Source organism: Mus musculus, chromosome 11 (genome assembly GCF_000001635.26).
Source record: "Mus musculus strain C57BL/6J chromosome 11, GRCm38.p6 C57BL/6J".
NCBI classification, from domain to species: Eukaryota; Metazoa; Chordata; class Mammalia; order Rodentia; family Muridae; genus Mus; species Mus musculus.
In genome coordinates this window covers 23266453-23289636 of record NC_000077.6, presented here as the reverse complement: position 1 = coordinate 23289636, position 23184 = coordinate 23266453, and the positions used below count along the sequence as shown (strand labels likewise).

Genomic DNA, 23184 nt, shown 5'->3' with positions numbered 1-23184 from the left:
CCATAGATACTAGTTAGTTTAAAATGTATCTGTGAGTCTCATTACATAACAAGGTTGGACTCAAACTCATGGCATTCATCCTGCTACAATTCCCAGGGCTATGATGACAGGTGTGTACCAAAATACCACCTTCATACATATTCAGTAGTTAAGAGTCCTAAATTGAGATCTTCCCATCTTCTGAGTTGGCCATCATTGGGAAAAGAGGTCCCTTGGTATTGTAAACTTTATCTGCCTCAGTACAGGGGAACGCCAGGGCCAAGAAGTGGGAGTGGGTGGATAGGGGAGTGGGTGGGGGAGAGGGTCTGGGGGACTTTTGGGATAGCATTTGAAATGTATATAAAGAAAATATCTAAATAAAGAAATAAGTCCTGAATTGGCTATATCCAAAATACTATAAGACCAGACTTCAATTAACAGTGGGATAAATAAATCCAAGAAGACTTCAGTATTCTGTGGCCACTGCTGTGAAGAAGCTGATTCAGGAAGAAAGCTGGATACAGTGAGTGGTTCTCTGTACCTACACAATCTAAACATACATGAATACGTTAAAAAAAAAAAAAAGAAGAAGAAGAATTTTATCAGAGTTCGAGCTGAAGATAAAAAGTAATAGCTCGGGCTGGTGAGATGGCTCAGCGGTTAAGAGCACTGACTGCTCTTCCAGAGGGCCTGAGTTAAAATCCCAGCAACCACATGGTGGCTCACAACCATCTGTAATGGGACCTGATGCCCTCCTCTGGTGTGTCTGAAGACAGCTACAGTGTACTTACATATAACAATAAATAAATCTTTTAAAAAAAAAAGTGTTTATGGTAACTTCCCTAAGCACAAGCAGGCTCAAGAACTTCCTGCATTTTAAAGGTGCTCAAACTGTGAGCGACAGCAGTAGCTCTCCTGTGGTCGCCTATACATACTATTAGTGCAGTAACACACACTCCAGAACTGCAACCAGTCACTACCATTCACCTGCCTCATACTACATTGTCCTGCACTGATGTTTCACTTTGCCATTCTCAGCATAAAATCTTCAATGGGTTTTTTTGTTTTGTTTTGCTTTGTTTTGTTTTTTTTTTCAAGACAGGGTTTCTCTGTATAGCCCAGGCTGGCCTGGAACTCACTTTGTAGACCAGGCTGGCTTTGAACTCAGAAATCCAAGTGCTGGGATTAAAGGTGTGCGCCACCATGCCCAGCTTTCAATGGATTTTAAAACAACAACAAAATCCAAAAGACAAACAGCAAAAAACCTCACAGACTCTCTTTTGTGTAGCCCAGGCTATCCTAGATCTACCTGACCCTGCCTCCCAAATAAAAGTGTGTTCCATCACCACTAACTGTGTAACTCAGGTTGGCCTATAAAGGTGATTCTCCTGCTCTGCCTACACCATTAAGCAGATGCTGTTTTAAGACAATGAATAAATACTTTAGTCCTAGGTATCAGGCTTACATACACACACACGTGTAGGTCAGAGAGGTTCATCTATGGGAGTTGATCTCCTTCCACCATATGGGTCCCAGTGTTGGAATCCATTGAGATTTGGCAGAAAACTTCGTCATCCACTGAGCTGGCTACTGACTGCTCCAGATTCCATTTTACTCACAAACATTATAGCTATATCACACAGTAATAGTGAGTATAGGGCAGGATCCTATTTTTGTTGCTGATATGAGGATCAGGCATAGCAATCTGCTATAGTGCTCTTTATGTAGTTTTAAATCTGAAGTGGTGACTTTTTTTGTTTTACTTTGATCATCATCAAAGCTCAAGATTACTGATGAGGGCTGTTAAGATGATTCAAATCCTTAATTTGTAATCTTTTTTCCTCCTACCTCACAGCCACTGTAGTAGCTTCAGCTTATGAACTATATGGCCTGGATTTCCTAAGTGACCTAGATATAAAATATGAATTCTATTGACATCTTGTTTTTATCTTAACAACCCTTCAACCTACCTTTGGACATATCTATAGCCCCAAATAACCCATTCTTATTTATTATCATCATCTGTAGCAAACAAATTTCTTCAAAAGCTAAATCACTATCTTTTTTACTTTAAAAGGACTCCAACTAATACTAGCACTAAATAACCCTAAACACAGACATTTAACTATCTTTTAAAAGCAAATACATGTAGACAGGATATATTAGAGAATATGAAGTAAAAGAAAAACAAAAACAAGAATCTTACCATCTGAGGATCATTGGAACGGCTCACCCAACCAGATATTAACTTTAAAGTTTCCCTTTTTACTGTCCGCATACTTCTAATCAATGGTTGCTTTGTAACCATCTCACCTGAAGAACAATCAAATATAAGCTAACTGATAGTATGCAAAGTTAGGTCTACTGCAAATAATATAACTCCACTGACCATTTAAAAAGCTGTACCTTCAAAAGAATTTATTGGGGGAAAGGTTGAATGGAAGAGAGAATTCCAAAGTGCAAACCACCAAATAGCCAAGATCCAACACACAGCTTTGGGCATTTTGCAAAATAGTTACTCTGTTAATAAAACTATACTTGTAGGCAAGACTAATCTTAGTTAACTAGGCAAGACTAATCAACCAAGCAATTGTTGAGAAAGGGTCTTGGACCTTTTGACCCCAGACAGCAGGTTTACTTAAATGTGAGAAGAGCAGAAAGGGTAAGACAGTGAAAGCAGAAACCCTTTATCCAGCATTCTACCTCCCCAAGAAGCAAGAATCACTTACCATTAGCTTGAATAGCTGCAGAAATATTTTCACTGAGGCACTTATATACATTAAGCATGTCTAAATAAATTCTGCCAAGCTGAATTACAAAGGGATGACCAACAGCTTTGCAGGCTCTCACATTTGTTTTTAATATGCTACCCAGCTGCTTGACTGTTTCAGGATCTTTCAGGATATCCACATTCTGAAATTATCACAATAAAGCACAACCTCATTTATTGAAAACTTCATCTTATTTGAAATCTCAAAAGACAACACAAGGCCTGGGTTATAGCTCAGTCCTAAGATATTTTACAAACAGGCGGTGCCAAGCTTAATCATACCTAAAGCTCAAGTACTTAAAAACCTAAAGAGTGAAGTGAAAACAGTCTCACCTAAGTAAGATCAAACAGAATGTGTGTGTCTTGGCAGCACATCTCTCCAGGTCCCCTAGGAGCCCACAGTAAACTGTCTCAACTATCATGATCCCACACAAAACAAAATCCTGTCACCTTTTCTGTCTTTCTCTTATGTTGATCAGAGTGCTCTGGGTCTCAGCGGATTTCCAACTTGTTATGTTGCCAAGGATGGCTTTTAACTTTTACTCCTGGCCTCTATTTCTAAGTGTTAGGATTATGCTTATGCACTACCACATCTGACTTCTATAATGTTTCAATTGTTCAAACTCACATGAAAGCACTTATACAGTAAGGAATATAGCTGAGTGGGTTAAGGCCTTCACATAAACCTGAGGTCTGAAGCTCAGATCCCCAGGAGCGACCGTAAAGATAGGCTTAGCATAATGTGTCACAGGCTAAACACTCAAGAGGTAGGTAGCAGTCGTGTTCAAGGTAACACGAACATTACAACTGAAAAGGGATTCCTGTTTGAAGTATACATTTCAAAAGTGCTAAGACTGAAACTTAAACCTCAATAGAACTCAAAATGAAAATAAAATAATACAGAGAAAAAACACAAAAACACCCAAAACCTACATAAAAAATAAAAACTTACTTTGGTAGCCTGCTGAATTATACTGTCCCACACTTGATTAGGGAGTAGCATGTATTTTTCTATCAAATGCTCTTGAACTGTCTGGTCTGTCTGTGCACCAATCATGTACCCCACAGCTTCATAAAATGTATGAACCTGTTTTTAAATGCAAACATTGTTATTTTCATACTCTCATGCACCCAAATATAAAATATATGTAACCAAATTACAAATACACTTAGAGTATATTAATACTTATTTTTCCAATTATTAACCTGTTTCTTTAATTTTCTTTTAGTTTTGACTGTATATGTATGTGGGAATGGGGGGCTATGAACACATAGTGTAGAAGCCTGAAGAGACCTTAAGATGATAATGGAGAAGACTGAACATGGAGTTACAAGAGTAATTAGCATTAAGTGTGGGTGCTGGGAACCTATACAAGAGCAGGGCCCCTCCACTCTGAACCACTGAGCTGCTCGCCATCCTCCAAAGCATAGTGCGTCTATAAACAAGAACCACTGAGGGGACTCAATAGTTATGCAGACTGACTACACTTCCAGGAACTCAAGATTCAAGCCTAATCACCCAGACAGTGGCCAACGTCTAAGTAACTCTAGCTCCATGGTTCTTGATACCCTCTTTCCTGTTTCTTCAAACACAGGAGGTGTACACACACAAACATATGCAAGAAAAAACTCATGTGCATTTAATAATAAGCATAGTAACTTTTATACCTGCTGAGGCTGAAGATCACAAATTATAGTATTTATGTTGTTTAAAATCTCATCAATGAACGGCATTACTTCTCCAACTTGAACCTGAACAAAATGCCTACGGCATTTTTGAGCTATTTTAATAAATGTGTCACAAGCCATATCCTGGACTCCATCATGGGTCTCTAACAAGATAAAAACATTTATTGATTTTTTGTTCCATGTAACAAATGAAAAGTAAAATTATATACAATAAATTAAGTGAGATTTACCATGCATGAATTCGAATAGCTTGTTTACTACTGTCTTCAAAAATTTCCAGTGTGCTCTCAAAAATCTTGGGTATTGACCTACTATGTACATGATATTCGATGCAATAATAGCTTTATTATCTTTGCCTCTTTTCTGCTCACATAATCCTAAAAGATCCTATAAAATAAGACAAGCTTTGGTCATATTAAGTTGCAAAATAGATCTTCAATTGTTCTACTTCATCCTACTGGCAGCATACCTTTATAACAGTAACAAGAAACCGCTTCTCATCCTCTTCATGCATTGCGCCACTGATGGAGCCTATTGCCCAACACAACGTATTCAAATTCTTCCATGACCATTCTGTACCATTCACTTGATTTTGAAGTTTCTTAGTCATTATTATTTCCGTATCTACATAATCCAGATGAGTAAGATAAACTACAAAAAAAAAAAATCCAGATGTTTCACAGTGAATATTTTTTTTCTGCTAAGATGTAACAGCATATTAATAAGTATATGGTTACTGATTCAGGTAACTGCAGAACTTTAATCAATTATTTTCACAAATAGGGGATAAAATTGTAAGAATTATTGTCTTTACTTACCTAATGTTTCTCTCATATTCTTATATAAATTTATGGAATCAGTATCCTTCATGAACTCTCTTACAACTTCTCCCTGATCATTTTCTACAACCAGTACCTCCTCTGGTTTAGCCATGCGACTAACCATCAATAAACGGACCTATTGATCAATAAGCCAGTAAAGAAACCATTAAGACACTTTGTAGCCATGTCAAATATAGGGTGAGAGGCATGTACTTAAAAAGCATATACTAGCCAGTCGTAGTGGCGCTCGCCTTTAATCCCAGCACTCGGGAGGCAGAGACAGGCGGATTTCTGAGTTGGAGGCCAGCCTGGTCTACAGAGTGAGTTCCAGGACAGCCAGGACTATACAGAGAAACCCTGTCTCAAACACCCCCCCAAAGCATATACTAATTAAGATGTCACACAAATCAAACTAATTCTAACAAAAGAATTGAGAGTAAATACTCAGGCGCACACAGTTGCACACCCTACAGCCTCAGCATTTCTAAAACTGAGTGGATTCCTATTTAGAGGCTAGGATTGGCTACCAAGCTCAAAGTCAAACTTACATAGGAGGCATAATCACACATTTGTAATTCCAAAACTTGGGAGGTGGATCCATAAAGACCAAGAGGTCAAGGTCAGCCTACCCACACTTTCAATTTTAAAATGCTTGGTACTGTGATGATACAAGTCACTCTCCATCCCTTATTTAGTACCAAATTTGGACTTTTGCATTCTCTGTGTAGCGTGGCTGTCCTCAAACTCAGAGATCTGCCTCTTCTGCCTCCTGGGTGTTAGGATTAAAGGCTAGCATCACTTGACTTGATCTATGTTTTAAACAGTATCAATAGTTAACCTCTCGTTTACAGATTTCATAGGTCTTATTGAATGACTACATTGGAGACAGGAAATGGACATACATTTTAGTAAATCCAGATCATACAAGGCTGTTAGCTTAAGAGCCATACTTCTAAAAACTGCAACTCGGGCTTCAGAGATAGCTCAGCAGTTGAAAGCACTGACTGTTCTTCCAGAGGTCCTGAGTTCAAATCCAAGCAACCACAAATTGGCTCACAACCATCTGTAATGAGATCTGATGCCCTCTTCCTGTGTATCTAAAGACAGTTACAGTATATATGTATGTATGTATGTAATATGTATATATACACATACACACACATATCTTAAAAAAAAAAAAAAAAAACCAAACTTGGGCTGGTGAGATGGCTCAGTGGGTAAGAGCACCCGACTGCTCTTCCGAAGTCCAGAGTTCAAATCCCAGCAACCACATGGTGGCTCACAACCATCTGTAACAAGATCTGACTCCCTCTTCTGGTGTGTCTGAAGACAGCTACAGTGTACTTACATATAATAATAAATAAATCTTTAAAAAAAAAAAAAAACAAAAAACACCAAACTGGTTGGGCAGTGGTGGCGTATGCTTTTAATCCCAACACTGGGGAGGCAGAGGCAGGCGAATTTCTGAGTTCTAGGCCAGCCTGGTCTACAAAGTGAGTTCAAGGACAGCCAGGACTGCACAGAGAAACCCTGTCTCGAAAAACAAAAAACAAACAAACTGCAACAGGAAAACCTCTTAAGTTCTACTTCTAACACCTTAGCCATCAAAACTATAGTAAGAAACAAAAGTGCTGACCAACTACATCATTACCTTTGATAACACGGTCAAGTACAGCTGTCTCCTAGGAGGAATATCAAAGTGTTGACTTCCAGATAACAAGGGAGAAGCAGATGTAGAAAATGGACTCTCTCTGTAGAGCTCAGCTGCCAAATGATTCCAGTACTCAAGGCAGATTTTAAAAATTTCAGTTTCTTCCACTTCAGACACCAACAACATATAATGAAGAGCCTGCATATTAAGATCAAGAAAATTGTTTAAGTATTATCCCCGAGATTTCAAATTGCTTCCCCCCACTTAAAAAGGATGAAAACCTAATATTCTGAATCTGGGCAGTATGAGCACATAGGTGTCTTTAATCCCAGCACTTGGGAGGCCAAGAGCCAGGTGGATCTCTTAGTTCAAGGTCAGTCTGGTCTATAAAATAAGCTCTAGGATAGCCAGCCAGGCCTTGTCTCAAATCAAAACCAAAGGCTCTATTTGAAATATATATATATTTGAAATATATATCTCATTCCTCAAACAGACTGAAAACGGGCAGCAGATATTTTTTCTGACATGTCCTATATATAATGTTTCCAGGATACTTTAAACTGGTACAATCCAATGTCTTTAAACAGCTTCTAAACTGGACAGCTCTGGTCCCAGCACATGGGAGGGCAGGAACTGCAGGTCATCCTCAGGTAACCACAGTTTCTCGTCGGTCATAAAGGGTCCCTTCGGTGGTGAGTGATAGTAAAGCAGAGATGTGAGCTTCACAACTTTGAGGAGGGCCTGATATAAATGCACACCAGAACCAGAAGACTCAATCTGAACAAAGTAAAATGCCACAAGGGCTAAAAACACAAAATGTGTAAATTCTCACACTGAAATATTACATAACCATGAAGAACACAGTAAAGGTAGTTCTTTACAACATGCAAAAAAAAGTACATATTAAAAGTAATGCTGGGCATGGTGGCACACACCTTTAATCCCAGCACTCGGGAGACAAAGGCTGGCTGATTTCTGAGTTCCAGGACAGCCAGGGCTATACAGAGAAACCCTGTGTTGAAAAACCAAACCAAACCAAACCAAAAACAAAACTGAGCCCAGTACCTGCATACAATCCAAGCATCTGGCAGGCAGAGGCAGTAAGATCTCTGAGTTTGAGGTTACCACATCCTACACAGTGAGTTCAAGGACAGCCAGGCAGGAGTACATACAGGACCCCATCTCCAAAATCCACATACACCTAACAGGCTCATATCCAAGAGCATCTTTTTATAGAAATAAATGACAAAAACCAGACTTACCTCCATGAGTGCTTCCCTGAGATTCAGTCGTTTTTCTAGAAGTTGACCGTGCTCTTTTAGAAAGGTACAGAGAAACAGGCTGAGATTTTGAATAAAGTTCTGTTCATCATCTTTCCCATTCGAGTATGCAAGTCGGATATTAGTGTTTAAAGGAAGCATCTGCAAGTTGAAAACCATCATCAATCTATATATTATGAAACCATCAAAAAAAACCTCTAAAATGACAACAGCCATTGCTAATACTAACATACAAAGGACTATCTTGGATTTGTTTCTGGCCAATCCAGACTGATGTTAAAGTTTTTTAATTTTTCTATCAGACTTTTCCTCAAGAAGGCAACAACAACACTAGCAGTGCATTCAGATGAATCAAATTGGGGCTTAAAACAATTCTTTTACACCAGCAACAACAGATCTTCATCAGTCTGAGGGAACACTGGTCAGTTTTCCAGTGTGATCAGTATTCACAATATTCAACCTCAAACTTCTAGAACTATTATCATGGTATCCCTAAAGCCTTAATATTTCAAAGAGAAAAACATAAAAATTTCTATCTAACATTACAGGTAAGATATACACAATCACACCATGGCTGATCTATAGTAGCTATTCTATAGTTTAATTTTTTTTATAACATGTCCATCATTTTTATTTATTTTTTTAGATTTTATTTATTTATTTATTATATAAGTACACTGTAGCTATCTTCAGACACCAGAAGAGGTCATCAGATCTCATTACAGATGGTTGTGAGCTATCATGTGGTTGCTAGGATTTGAACTCAGGACCTCTGGAAGAGCAGTCAGTACTCTTAACAGCTGAGCCATCTCTCCAGCCCCCCTATAGTTTAATTTAAACCTAACCTTTTTTAATTGTTTATTTGGCAGTGGTTCTGGTTATGAATCTAACAATTTCTAATGCATTAAAATGATTCAAACGATTTTCAAGACAGTGGCATATACCTGTTTTAGCTGCATCATTGTAAGTGTAAACAGAGTTTCAAATTGTTCCTCATATTGGCTTACACTCACACCAGCAATCTCAGTGAGGCACTTTAGAGACACATTTCGGAACATTGGAACATTCAGGAACTATTAAAAGAAAATTTTTATTAAAAAAATTTAAAAAAAAAATCAAAGTTAAAACAGAGAAACGTTTATTTAAAAATGACAAAGGTGGGTGTGGTTAAAAGCATTTAATGCTTTTGCAGAGGACCCAGATTTTACTCCCAACACCCGCAACAGCAAGTCCCAGGAGATTCAACACCCTCTTCTGACCTCTATGCATTCTGACATCAAGAGCAACAGATATTCATGTGACATGCAGTCAAATCCCATTCCCACAAAATAAAACAAATGTCTAAAGGAGCAAAAGTGCTTTTCTTTTATATCAAAAATCCAGCAGGAGCTCAAAATTTCTCTATAGCTAAGGATGACCCTAAACTTGTGTGCTTTTTGCTCTGCATCACAGATGTCCACTATAGAGATGCTGGAGAACAATCCTAATGCTCTGAGTATGTTAAGAAAACTGTAAGCTCCATTATGTTGGGCAGGGTGGTAGGTACTGTATGGTAACTTTACCAAGATTATGTATGATTGACTTGAGACCCTGTCTTTAAAAATGTAAATAACCAAAAAATTTAGATAGGACTGACTATAAAATAAAATAACGTAAGTGTAAATGTTCAAAAGTAGTACTGAAAAAAACATTGAAAACGGACATTAACTAAAGACCATTAGGTATCAGACCCCCCCCCACCATGTAGTTGCTGGGACTTGAACTCAGGACCTCTGCCAAGAGCAGTCAGAGCTCTTAACCTGCTGAGCCATCTCTCCAGCACCTGCTATATAGTTCTTAAAGTCCTAAGCTAAACCAGAATCACACAGATTAAATGCTGGGATTAAAGCTTTCAACTTGGATTTGACTCACATAGGTTTCACTTAATTTAAACAAGTGAGATAACAGACATGAACCACTATACCCTGGTATTTATTTCAGGCCATCCTCAAACTCCCAATTCTTTTTTTTTTTTTTGTTTTTCGAGACAGGGCTTCTCTTTGTAGCCCTAACCGTCCTGGAACTCAGAAATCCGCCTGCCTCTGACTCCTGAGTGCTGGGATTAAAGGCGTGTGAGTGACACCAAGCCTGGCTCAAACTCCCAATTCTTAAGACCTGGAGCCTGAGATGGCTCAGCAGGTAAAAAAGAAGCACCCAATGTTCTTTCCCCACAACACCCATGGTGTAGCAAACCAAATCTAGTTATCCTATGACAATCTCCACACAACCACACCCAGGCATACACACAATATTAAACTAATGTACTATTAAAAACCTTCTGGTTCTGACTTTATAGTATTAGAATTAACATCTACCACTAATCCTGAGCTAAAGAAAACAAACACCACACACACTGAAGATTCATATTAAACAATTACTAGCAAAGACCTTGAAAGCAGCCCCTTCATTGCAGTGAGTGGAGTAGCAGTGATGGAAAACTACTTGTGATGACCCAGAGACAACTGAAGTGTACTGGCTTTACCTTGTAAATTAATGTGCTGATTAACTTGGTCTCAAAGATGTATCCCAGTGGAATCCAGTTCAGAAATCTCAGCAGTGTTTCTAATGTAGCATGAACAAGGGGAGCATTTTGGGAATTTTCCTGGAAACACAAACATCATACCATAAATATGCTTTCCTCTAACTCTTATTTTAAAAAAAGAAGAGAATTAAAACCACTTACCATCACAAACTGACAAAGCTGAAATATTTGTGAAAACTCATTGCACATGCTATGAAAAAAAAACAAAACAAAACAAAGCATGATTTAGAAAGGAGGGACGACATAAATGCTGACTTCAGGGGAGTCCTACCCCTTCCCCAGTAATGTAAAGAAGACTGATCAGATTTCATTAAAAACATTTACACTTGCCAGGAGTGGTGCCATTAATCCCAGCACTCGGGAGGCAGAGGCAGGCAGATTTCTAAGTTTGAGGCCAGCCTGGTCTACAAAGTAAGTTCCAGGACAGCCAGGCCTATACAGAGAAACCAAGCCTGAAAAAACCAAAACCAAACCAAAACAAAACAAAGTTTATACTTAGAGCTCCATATAGCATGTAATAATTTAAAACATAAATACTTGCCTGTCTTTTAAATGCTTTGCTTTAACTTGGGTTATCTGTCCACTAGAGAAATCAAACACTTCTTCACTCAAGAGTTTAAGAATCACCATATTATTTTGACATAGACTTTCACTGGTCCTACTCGCTCCAACAATGTCACTGATAAAAGTTGGCCAATGCTTAGGCCACTCTTGCTTAAGTATCTAAAATTAAAAATGAAATCTTCATTTCATGTCATTTGACAAAGACAAAACATCATCAAAGCCAGAGTGTTACTCATTTCCCCCCTATTAATATAACATAATATAAAACAGCGCTTTCAATGCTTAAAGACCCCATTCAATTACCCTGACACATTTATATATGGTCTAATGTATATGAATATTAAAATGAGCTTGATAGATATGTATAACCCAAACTGTGAGACCCAATTAAATGACGAAGTGTGAAGGGTTTAGCGGCAAGCTAAATGTTCAGCCCCTCAGATCAATCCCTCCTATCCCAAAACAGACATTTTTTTGTTGGATATAGTCTAGTTGCAACACTATTTAGTGCAGTGCTGAAGCTGAATTCGGGCTCTTAGATGACCACCAGGCCCTGTGTGAACATTTTATAAGCTTTGAAGTGGAGAGCTCAAGCACTGACGGAGTCATCTATTAATTTGGACAGTGTCATAGCCAAAACATTCCAAACATTCTACAAAATGGTGTTCTGTGGGGGTAAATAGAGAAAATGGGCCAATATAAATATTCTAAACTTAAATACATGGATAGTTAAGAAAAAAACATATGGAGATTAACTAGGAGGCCACATTCCATGCAAAGATATATAAACTGAGATTAGAAAAGCCACATGTAAGTGAAGAAATAAATGCACAATTGCAGGCAAAGTTTAAGAATCCAGTCCCACTGAAAATTTCAAACTCCATACTGTAATCCAAATCATAATTATATCCATATAATTGAGTCTTAAAATAATTGTTGATCTTTATCACCACAGATTTATCAAATGTTAACCAAAAACCTGACTTTAATTCCCAGGGCCCATGTCAGTAATAACCATCTTTAATTCTGGCCCAGGTTTCATATGCCTTCACACCTTTGTGGAAACCTTCACTTGCATGCATATACTCACTGGCAGACAAACACATCTACACATAATAAAAATAAAAGTAATTGTAAAAATATATTCATCTATAGGATAAGAAAAGATCCAAGTACTAATCATTTAATTTTTCTGATGAAGATGGCTAATATGAAGCTTACCTGAACAAGAATCATATTCAATTTCCCAATATACACCTTTTCTTTCTAGGGAGGGTGAAAAGGGGTCAGATTAGAATTCAATACAAACATAAGCATAGAAAATAGTTAATGTCTATTAGAAATATACATGCTCCTGGGACTATTAAAAACAGACTAACATTTAAATTATTTTCCTTTCTTTAATACATTCTCTGGGAACCAGGGAGGTAGCTGAGCATGCAAAGTCAACTGCCAACAACTCTGACAACCTGAGTTCAAGTCTCTACATCTGTAATGGTAGAACCAACTCCCAAAAATTGCCCTGTAACCTCAAATAGCACTCAAGTGTTTACAAACACGCACACAGAATATTATTAAAATAAATAAATTTAATTTTATAAAACCATTAAATCTCTGGGGCATCTGAGATGGTTTTCAGAGTAAATATGAATTCAATCTTCAGACCCACAAGCTTAGTAGGAGAGAAGGGGAGAAATGACTCAAGTTGTCTTCTGATCTCCACACCCATGGTACACACACTCACCTGCACGTGTACACAAAACAAACACTGAAATGAAATAAAATAAAACTTAAAATCTAACATTTTCCTTACCTCTACACAAGTTGGGTCAGAGGATGTCTTGATAATGAGACCAACAACATATTTTTTTATTCCTATAAAAATATAATGCATAAAAAATTAACAAAAAAATTAAATTAGGCAAGGAATTTTATGAATCTAATTCCAGCACTAAGGAGTTAGAACACCCTGGAATTAGAATGTGACTCTTAATTCAAGAAAGACACACTTTGCAGGGCGTGGTGGTACACACCTTTAATTCCAGCACTTGGGAGGCAGAGGCAGAGGCAGGTGGATTTCTACAAAGTGAGTCCCAGGACAGCCAGGACTACACAGAGAAACCCTGTCTCGAAAAACCAAAAAAAAAAAACAAAAAAAACAAAAAAACAACCAAAACAAACAAAACAACCCAAGAAAGAGACATACTTTTACTCTATGCTACAAACATTCAGGACCTGGTAGAGAGCAGAGACAGTTTCAAACTCCAATTCCTTCACCAGTGCTGGCAACTGCAAAGAATGCCAATTAGGACTTTGGATATAGTTCAATATTCAATAGTAAAGCAGTTGCCTAACACACAAAACTCCCTAGGTTTGAGTAAACACTTCAAAAAAATGTTAACGATGTTCTCTTCCATGCTTTTGACTTTAAGCTTAGAGCAATCAAGACCTATGTAGCCATGAAGTAGCCATCCATCTCCCTCTGTCACATCAATTTTATAGTCAACGTATACCAAGTGCCAGGCATTCTTTGATGAAACAGATATATCTGCCTGGTCCTAAAGCTAAAGCATGACAATTGCCTGAAGCTATGGCCAGCCTGGCTAAATACTGAAGCCACCAGGCACACTTCAACTCTTGGTCCTGACTCCAAAGTTCTAGGAGTATAGGACCATGAAAGCCTGCCTAAATTACCTATTTTTAATCTTCTGAATTTTATCTTTTTTCTTTCTTTAAAAAAAAAAAAAAAAAAAGAGGCTGTCCTTGAACTGACCTCTGCCTGTTTCTGCCTCCTGAGTGCTGAGAGTAAAGATGTACCCACCACTGTACAGCTACCTTTTAAACTTTGCCACTCATTTGTCTGGTTTGTCACCTGTGTGTGAAAGCCCACTGATCAAAAGATGAACAGGTAATGGTGTCAAAAGCTATCTAACTTGGGTGCTTCAAACTGAACCCAGGACTCTGTAGGCATGAAAGAGCAGCAAGGGCTCGTCATAATTGCTAAGACATCTCCAATTCAGAATTTTTTTCTTTGCAACTGTCCTCTATTTTTTACAAAGAAAATCCATACATCTGTAGGTACATTTTCTTCAAAGGATCACTTACTGCTTTAGCTTTTACTGATAGTTTCTGTTTCTTTCTTTTTTTTTTTTAAATTAAGTAATCATTTGCCCTCTGCCTAATAATAGAACAACAGTATTTCTTATTTCCTGTAGCTGGACTGGCCTAAATAAAACTCCTATATATCTAAGGATGATCCTGAAGGCCTCACCCTCCAAAGCTATTTTTAAGAAAGTAACTAGCCTGAAACACTGTATACTACACAGGTCTTGAATTTAGAGTTGATCTTCCCATATCTGTTTTCCCAATACTCAGGCTTACTTCTTTTCATCTTTTTCATCTTCCTCTCATCTTTGAAACAGGGTCTTAATTTAGACTGATCATTAGCCCTGTGTTAGTATTGACTTGAACTTTTATTTTTACTTTTTAAATGTAAAGCTGGATCTCAATGTATAGTCCTGGCTGGCAGCTGGAGTGAGAGCTCAGGAGGCAGAGGCAAGCTTATGTCTGTGAGTTTGAGGCCAGCCACAACTATGCAGTGAAACTATCTTGAAAAAAACAAAACCAAGACTGGAGATGGCTCAGTGGTTAAGCGCACCAGCTTCTATACCAGAGGTCCTAAGTAAAATTCCCAGCAACCACATGGTGGCTCACAACCATCTATAATGGGATCCGATCTTCTGGTGAGTCTGAAGAGAGCAATTGTGTACTCATATACATAAAATAGATAAATAAATCTTAAAAAAAGAAAACAGGGGAAAAAAAAACCAAGACAAATAAAAATAAATAATAGAAAGCATTGGAAATACAACACAGGTGTAGTTTCTGTCCATTTTGGGGATAGATGTTATTGCCTAGGCCTTCACTTGTATGCACACATCTAACATCTATGTGGTGCACACACCCCAGAATCTCCGCTGTTAAGAGTCAGGTGCTCGGGCTGGTGAGATGGCTCAGCCGGTAAGAGCACCTGACTACTCTACTGAAGGTCCTGAGTTTAAATCCCATAAACCACATGGTGGCTCACAACCATCCGTAAAGAGATCTGACTCCCTCTTCTGGAGTTTCTGAAGACAGCTACAGTGTACTTACATATAATAAATAAATAAATCTGTGAAGAAAAAAAAAAAAAAAAAAAGAGTTGCGCGCTCAGGTTAGGCACAGGTTTTGGAAACAGGATCTTACTAAGTAACCAACTCTGACCTGGCAATGGCCTCATACTCCAGAGATTGACCTATTCTGAGTCCGATGGTTTTTGGGAACTGCCACCACCGCCCAGCTGAAATATTTCTTTTTAAAACTTAAAACTTCCTAAGAGACAGTTGCAGCACTGGGGAGGCAGATTGACCCCTGAAATTGAGGCCAGGCTGGTCTACTGCACAAGTTCCAGGAAAACAAATGTGTATGGGACACAAGACAAACTTAAACTTCAGCCAAGTGTGATGACTTACACCTGCCAGCCAGGGTTACACAAAGTGAGTTCTTCATCTCTTTGGGCTATAGTTTCTCAATCAACAACAAATAAAACCCTACACTAAAAACTATAAAACATATAGATGTTAATTTCTGGCTTACGGCTAAATGGCCATTACAGCATTTCAGAACAAAATGGTAACATTGCAACAAAGTTCTTTTTACCCCTATTGCACATTACTTCTTTCTCATTAAGATGGCTTTTTACAGTTAGGAGAGATGGGAGCAGCAGTGCTTGTTGATCTTGCAGAGGACTCAAGTTTGGTTCCTAGCACAGATTCACAAGGTCTAACTTAAGAGCCGGGGGAATCCTGTGCCCTTTCAAGGACACACACATATAACATATAAATATAAGCATATCTTTACAGTAAAATTGCCATTTCAGAACCAATCCCACTTATACAGCCCTCAATGTGCTGGGACTACCTATGTGTACACTGAACTAATGAATGTGGTTATAATGGTTTGAGACTTTCTGGCAGAAATCAAGTAAGGTGTACATAGACGTGCAAAGATGACTTCCTGCAGGTCAGTGAAAGGTGTAGCACACAGAAATAACTAGTACAAGAGTCTGTCCCTTGAATATGTCTTAGTCTGGCCTAGTGGTACACACCTTTATCTAGCCCCAGCACTTGAGAGGCAGGGACAGGTGGGTATCTGAATTTTAGGCCACCTGGTCTACACAGTAAGGTGTAGGACAGCTAGGATGGCACCAGGAAACACTGTCTATAAAAGAAAAAGATAGCAAACAAACAAAAACAGATGCACCTGTACAGGAAGGGTGGAGATACTAGTCCTGGGGAAACACTGGATCCCAGACCATATCAGAAGTCTGAAGAGAGAAGCTGCTCAGGACTTCAATACAGATCTGAGCTTCCAGAGTGTTAGGTCTGTGAGACCTGGTACTTGCTATATAACAAAGATGGCAATTTTCTCCCTTGGCCTCCACACTGCCTAGGATTCCAGGTATGCAGAATTACAATCAAATAGGTTAGCTTCTTTGAAGTTACTAACTTTATTATGAATGCCAGGTTAAAACCAGTAGAATATCTGGTATCCCATGGGTTTTAAAGGTTATTCCAAAGCAAGGTTCAGCCCAGATTTAATCCCCACCCTTTTCTTTTGTTGACCAAGCTGGCCAAATGTACAACGAGCTGTTATATGTGCATGTTTTATGTAGACCAGGCTAAGGTGGTAGAATGCTTGTATACTATGTTTGAAGTCTTGGGTTTGATCAGTACTCTCAAAGCGGTGGAGGCTCAGATCTGTCCTCCTAGTCCTCAGGTGGAGGTGCTGAAGTCACCCTTACCTATAAAACAACCTGACTATAATAGGATACCATCCCAATAAAAAATAAACAAAACTTTCATTAAACAGGAACAGGGCTGGAAAGATGATGCAAAGGCACTTCCTGCTCTTCCAGAGAACCTGTGCCCAGTTCCCATCACACACTTTGTCATTACTTATTTGTTCCCTTTGTTTAAAAAAAAAAAAAGATTTATTACGTATAAAATGTTATACCTGCAAACCACAAGAGGGCACCAGATCTCTTTGTAGATGGTTATGAGCCACCAGGTACTGGCAGGGAATTCAATGCTCTTAAATCTCTCCAGCCACCTTTAGGTTTTTTTTTTTTTTTTGGGGTTTTTTGTTTGCTGTTTGTTTGTTTGTTTGTTTGTTTGTTTGTTTTTGAGACACAGTTTCTCCTTGTGGCCCTGGATGTACTGAAACTCACTCTGTAGAACAGGCTAGTTTCTAACTCAGATCTGTCTGCCTCTGTCTCTGAAGTGCTGGGATTAAAAGCCTGTGCTACCACCCCAGCTTAATTAATGTCATTACCAGTAACTCCAGCACCAAAAGATCTGTCACCTCCTTCTGTCCCTCACAGATGAAGGGACACAGATGGAGAAGGATGGACAAACTGACTCTGCCTACCCTCCCTCAAAAGGAATATGAGAGAGAGAGAGAGAGAGAGAGAGAGAGAGAACGAGAGCCAGCCTGGCAGTGGTGGCACGCGCCTTTAATCCCAGCAATTGGGAGGCAGAGGCAGTTCTGAGTTCAAGGCCAGCCTGGTCTACAGAGTGAGTTCCAGGACAGCCAGGGATACATAGAAAAACCCTGTCTCAGGGAAAAGAAAAAAAAAAGTATACCTCTATTCACTAAGCCACATTAACAGCTTTGCTCTTTATTATGTGCATGTGTTTAAGGAGCAGGGTGTGTGTGTGTGGTGTTTGTGCTGTGTCCTGAATGGTAACAATGTAGGGGTCTGAGAAAAACAGGTGTCTTACCAACTAAGCCATTATACTATACTGACCCTCTTTTTAAAAATTGAGTTGGATCTTGTGTAGCCCAGGACTTGCCTTTTCAATCATACTGCCTCCATTCAGAGGTAACTATTTTCTTTTGTACAAGATTTAACTAAAGTGGAGGTTGCCTCTTTCCTCTAAAAGATAGCTTGCAGGACAATACAAATAGATCCTGCCATACAACATTAATCAACTCAGCTGTAGTAAAAGCATCAGGAGCCAAAGCCTTCGCTGTTTGCCCTGAAGGTGCTTCCTACCTTCACACTGGTTCCTTGGAAGGATCTTCCACCTTGTTTTGATCACATTTTCCAAAATCTGTAGTCCATAGTACTGAAAATTGGAGAACAGAACTATGTGAATTTCTTGGCATAGGACTAGGACCTTTCAGGATTCACAAATGGACAGACACTCACACATTTATAGCTAACATTTCAAAAACATTATGCTATCAAATTTAATTACATGTATTAAACAAGGATCTATTCACCCCTAAGCTGAGAGTTCATGCATTTTCCTCATTTACTGTTCACTGCTCTATGTAACGTCCTGCTGTTTATACATGCTCACACCAGGAGGAAGAACCAAATAAAAAGCCCTTTTAGCAGCCAAATGGGCTTATTTGTCTGTAGAGGGAAATAGGAATTCATAGTGTAAGTGACTGCTCATGGGCTCACACATTAACACAACCAGGCTCCTAACAAATTAGAAGCTTGGATGCTATCAAGCTTCCTACCACCCTCTAGGAGTTACAAGTTTTCAGCCAAATATCAAGTACTGTCTGTCAGAGATACATTCTATATAGAGGGTTTAAACATAACTGGTGTGTTACTTAAAGGAGCAGCAAGACAAACCCATGGGTTTATTTTCAATTTTAGCCCCACCCTTATGCAGTTTCTATTTCTACTAATTTAAAGATAAACTTTTGTGCACAGTCAAAATACAAATGCATGTTGCAATCTGTATCTACCTTTCAGGTATTCCTTACAGACATGGAAGCTGTAATTACATTTGTGAAAAAGTTAAATAACAGATACCACTTTCAATCCATTTTATCCCTCCCACTGCTTATGCACTCTAAACAGTCAGCAACATGTAAGAATTTATAATGCTCCGGGATTTACTACCTAAAATTATTACTATGACCAATTAGTGTGGATAGGCAGGAGAAAGAAAAGGAACCAAAATGTAGTTTTGGTATTCCAAAAACCAGCTGTAATACCTGAAAGGTAAACTCTCTCACACACACATAGCCTCAGATTGCAAGTGTTGGCTGAGAATAAGAGTTCATCTTTAAAGTTGTTAGTCATTTACACAATAAAATAGAGCATTAGTATTTCAACCAAAGGGATCATATAAATGCTCATATTAGCCACAGCACAATATAGACTGTCCCAAACTACATTGTGCTTAAATGTTTTTGCTGTTTTCTTTCATTTTAATATTCCATACTTTACAAAAATAATTTTCTTTTGCAATCTCTACTCAAACTATATTTGCGGAACATTCCTTAAAGTCGTCTAAAATAAGAATGAGGCCAAAACAAAATCTGAAATTAAGAAATAATGTCACTGCAGTATTTCATAATCAGCAGTAGTAGTGAAGCTCACTATCCTGGTCAGGAGCTCTGCAGAACTGGTGCTCAGAAGCATATAAAAGATAAAAGTTTCTCTAAGCATACAACTTACTATTCTATAAATTTTTTTCAAGCACAAATCACACTACCTAAAGATTCAAAAGAAAAAAAAAAAGCAGAAACCTAACTGTTACAGAATATGTTCTCTTGCTAATAACCAACTAAAAAGACCCATGGAGCACCAAGAAACAAACACCATAAATACAACAGACTTAAAAAAAAAAAAAAAGCCAACAACAAAAAGCCTCTTATGGTATTTATTTTACTTAATCTTATTATTGCCTCTCAATAATTACTATATTTATTCATTCACTTATTAATAACAATTAATGTAATGTTATATAATATTAATTTACTACCTACAACACTTTCAAAAGTAGAATCTGCTTACTGAACACATGATTTTAATTTGAGGATTGGAGCCCAATAAAAGGATCCTACACATGATCAAAGGTGTTCCCATCACCACACTCTAAGTCCTAACATCCTAACGGCTCTGGATAAGAAATTTGGAAAGAATCCTTGTTCCTTTGGGAAAATAATTTTCTTTTTCATAAATGATAGAACATAACCAAATCTCTCTCTCTCTCTCTCTCTCTCTCTCTCTCTCTCTCACTCACACACACACACACATACACTCTCACACACACACACACACAACCAAACAACAACAAAAAAAAAACCCTACTTCTTTAAATCCCAAAACTTGAATAATCCACTGCTGAGCTATGAAGATGAGGGACAGATAACAGCAAAGACTACATGAAAAACAAATGCATGAAATGATCCCTATGGCAGAAATCTGAGCCCTTAGAAATACGTATTTATGCATTGAGCTCCCCCTTCCCCACCCACCACCCATGAAACAAAAACAATTGATGAACAGAATTCAGTTAAAGGGAATCAAAAGGGTAGACCTTGTGGAGGCCTGCCGTCAAAGCCTAGCTGTGTCAGTTGCACAGGAAGACACCCCTTTTCTTCCTATTACAAGCAATCAACATAATGGAACATTATGATTAATATCAGGTAGTGTTAACATCTTTAAAGAAAAAAAAATGATTGCATAAAAGCCAAATGTCATAGTGCATAAATTTAGCACCAAATCATTTGTAATTTATGTAAATTGAAGAATTCTTTACCTGTTGCTTTCTTTCTGTTCCTCTAATCATCTCATTTTTCACAAGACAAATTTGAGTTTTTAAAAATACTGTTGATAAATCAACTTAAACATTAGTAATGTCTGTCAGTATAAAAAGCAAAATTTACCAGGCAAGCAAACAGGCAAACACTGTTATGTTACTTAATGTTAGCACTTTGAGGAAGTTCTGGGCTGTATTTTTGCCTTAAAATTTACAAGATGTCAAAACTAATTAATATTTCAAAACTGTTAACTAACACACTCTGGTCTCATAAACAGATGTGCACATGGCGATTTTTCTGTTTTAACACAATATATATCAAGTAGAAACCCTTTGTGTATTAAACAGAGTGCCATGGCATCTTATTACTTTAAGGCGTTTAAAGAGAAGCGTGAATCACCAAGCAATAAACAGTCAAAACACATTTTGATCAACCCTTCTGTTCAAACTCAAGCCAAAAAAATTAAAAAAATAAAAACAAAGAGCCCTGAGTTATAACATTTTCAAGTGCAAATAAGAACTGAGTGCTGTCTCATTGAAAATACTGGTACCACGGAGTAGGATTTTAAGCTGTCCAGACTACTGGGTGTTGGTGGTGCCTAACCTATATTGTATTAATTGCCCAAAATAATGTTATTATCTCATCTCTGAATAACTTTTACAACTTACTCTACACATGTTCTACGATGGAAAAATACCCAGCCACCCCCCAAAAGAAAAAAAACACCTTGCACTCTAGTCCCAGTTATAAAAACTTCATAATTCTTAGGACTATTTGCAAGAATTCTAAGCTTTAGAGAAATTCTGAAATAAGTTAGCAATATAAAATGATTTGGTAACAACTGCTAATACTAAAAATGAGATACCTTCCTCAAAGTTTACGACTGGAAGAAAAGAATAATGATTTTTAAACCACCACTTGCTTACTTTCGTGTTCATGTTCTGCGAAAACTCCAATATTGTGTCGACCCGTGTCCAAGCATCAGGATGCTCCTTTAAATGTGTCAGTACTTCTTGAGCCATTCTTTGCTAGAATGTTACACCAAAACAATTTAAGTTAGTGTGTTCTTTAGAATTCATTATAACGTAAAGTACAGAGAATAATGCACACCCTAACAACACAGTGAAGTGATACTTCACTTTCTAGAAACATGTGAGAAATGTACCAGTTACCAGTATTCACAACTGCCTGTAATTGCAGCTCCAGGGGGATCGATTACCATCCTCTTCTGGCCTAAGGGCATCTGCATCTATACCACTCTATTAGAAATACACTCAACATATATCATGCTTGTAAAAGGCACTGGAATTTGAAAGAACTCAGTTGCTTGGAAAGTACAAGCCTCTGGCTTCTGCGTTCTAGGATTACAAACGACTACCAATACATCCAAAGCTGTGAAGTGTCTTATCTTAATGTCCTCCCTGAGAAATGACTGCTGTGAGAACTTGTATTAAAACAGCATAAAATAATGAATCTTTTCCTAGTAAGTCTTACTTGGTCCAACTGCTACTCTCATTCAATCTTTGCCTGCAGGCCTGAGTCACAGAAGGTCAGATGGATCAGAGCATTTCAAGTGCAAGGCATCATACTTCAAAAACACAACAATCTCCAACTAGCGTGGTGTCCTTTGCTATTGGTCCAGTTCCTGCTTTACTCTGTTTGTTCTATATATCTCACTCTTCTCACCTTACAGTCTCAAAGGGGCTTAAACAACAAAATAGGAACAAAAAATAAAGTAGAGCGGGGCGTGGTGACTCACGCCTTTAATCCCAGCACTTGGGAGGCAAAGGCAGGCAGATTTTTGAGTTTAGGAAAGCCTGGTCTACAAAGTGAGTTCCAAGACAGCCAGGGTTACACAGAAAAACCCTGTCTCAAAAAACCAAAATAAAAAAAAAATTAAAAAAAAAATAAAATAAAGGAATAAAAAATTTTTATACTGCCCAATGCTATTACATAAAGGTAAAAGCATTTCTGTTGCTTAGCAAAGGGGTAAAAATATTTAATATAATACAAAATATTAAAAAACAAATCCACTCTTTTTTTTCTTTTGGCTAACTCACTAAAAAAGACCATGTTGGGGGTGGTGTTGAGTGCAGGCATGGATTTCACCAGGTGTCAGAGTCACGGATGTTTGTGCTCTGCCTGAAGTGGATGCTTGGAAACAAACTCAGATCTTCTTTCTACAAGAGCATATATATGTTCTTGGCTCCTGGGCCATCTCTGTGGCCTCCAACCAC

At 38.1% G+C, this 23184-nt stretch overlaps 1 protein-coding gene across 5 annotated transcripts in view; it reads right to left on the bottom strand.

The window, feature by feature from the left end:
• Xpo1 (exportin 1) overlaps positions 1 to 23184 on the bottom strand; it is a 41689-nt gene that overhangs the window by 7961 nt on the left and 10544 nt on the right. For 3 of the 5 annotated variants that reach the window (XM_006514430.3, NM_134014.3, NM_001035226.1), the window contains 17 exons: positions 21874 to 21975; positions 18432 to 18504; positions 13149 to 13210; positions 12557 to 12601; positions 11313 to 11494; positions 10913 to 10961; positions 10712 to 10831; positions 9135 to 9263; positions 8173 to 8331; positions 6911 to 7108; positions 5257 to 5395; positions 4908 to 5089; positions 4669 to 4825; positions 4418 to 4581; positions 3702 to 3836; positions 2709 to 2892; positions 2186 to 2292 (listed from right to left, as the gene is read on the bottom strand). In XM_006514430.3, coding sequence (XP_006514493.1) covers positions 2186 to 2292; positions 2709 to 2892; positions 3702 to 3836; positions 4418 to 4581; positions 4669 to 4825; positions 4908 to 5089; positions 5257 to 5395; positions 6911 to 7108; positions 8173 to 8331; positions 9135 to 9263; positions 10712 to 10831; positions 10913 to 10961; positions 11313 to 11494; positions 12557 to 12601; positions 13149 to 13210; positions 18432 to 18504; positions 21874 to 21975 — 2187 coding nt within the window. Of the gene's footprint in view, positions 1 to 2185; positions 2293 to 2708; positions 2893 to 3701; positions 3837 to 4417; positions 4582 to 4668; positions 4826 to 4907; positions 5090 to 5256; positions 5396 to 6910; positions 7109 to 8172; positions 8332 to 9134; positions 9264 to 10711; positions 10832 to 10912; positions 10962 to 11312; positions 11495 to 12556; positions 12602 to 13148; positions 13211 to 18431; positions 18505 to 20724; positions 20789 to 20946; positions 21015 to 21873; positions 21976 to 23184 lie in introns of all 5 variants that reach the window. The other 2 variants (XM_017314209.2, XM_017314208.2) reach the window with 2 other exon arrangements.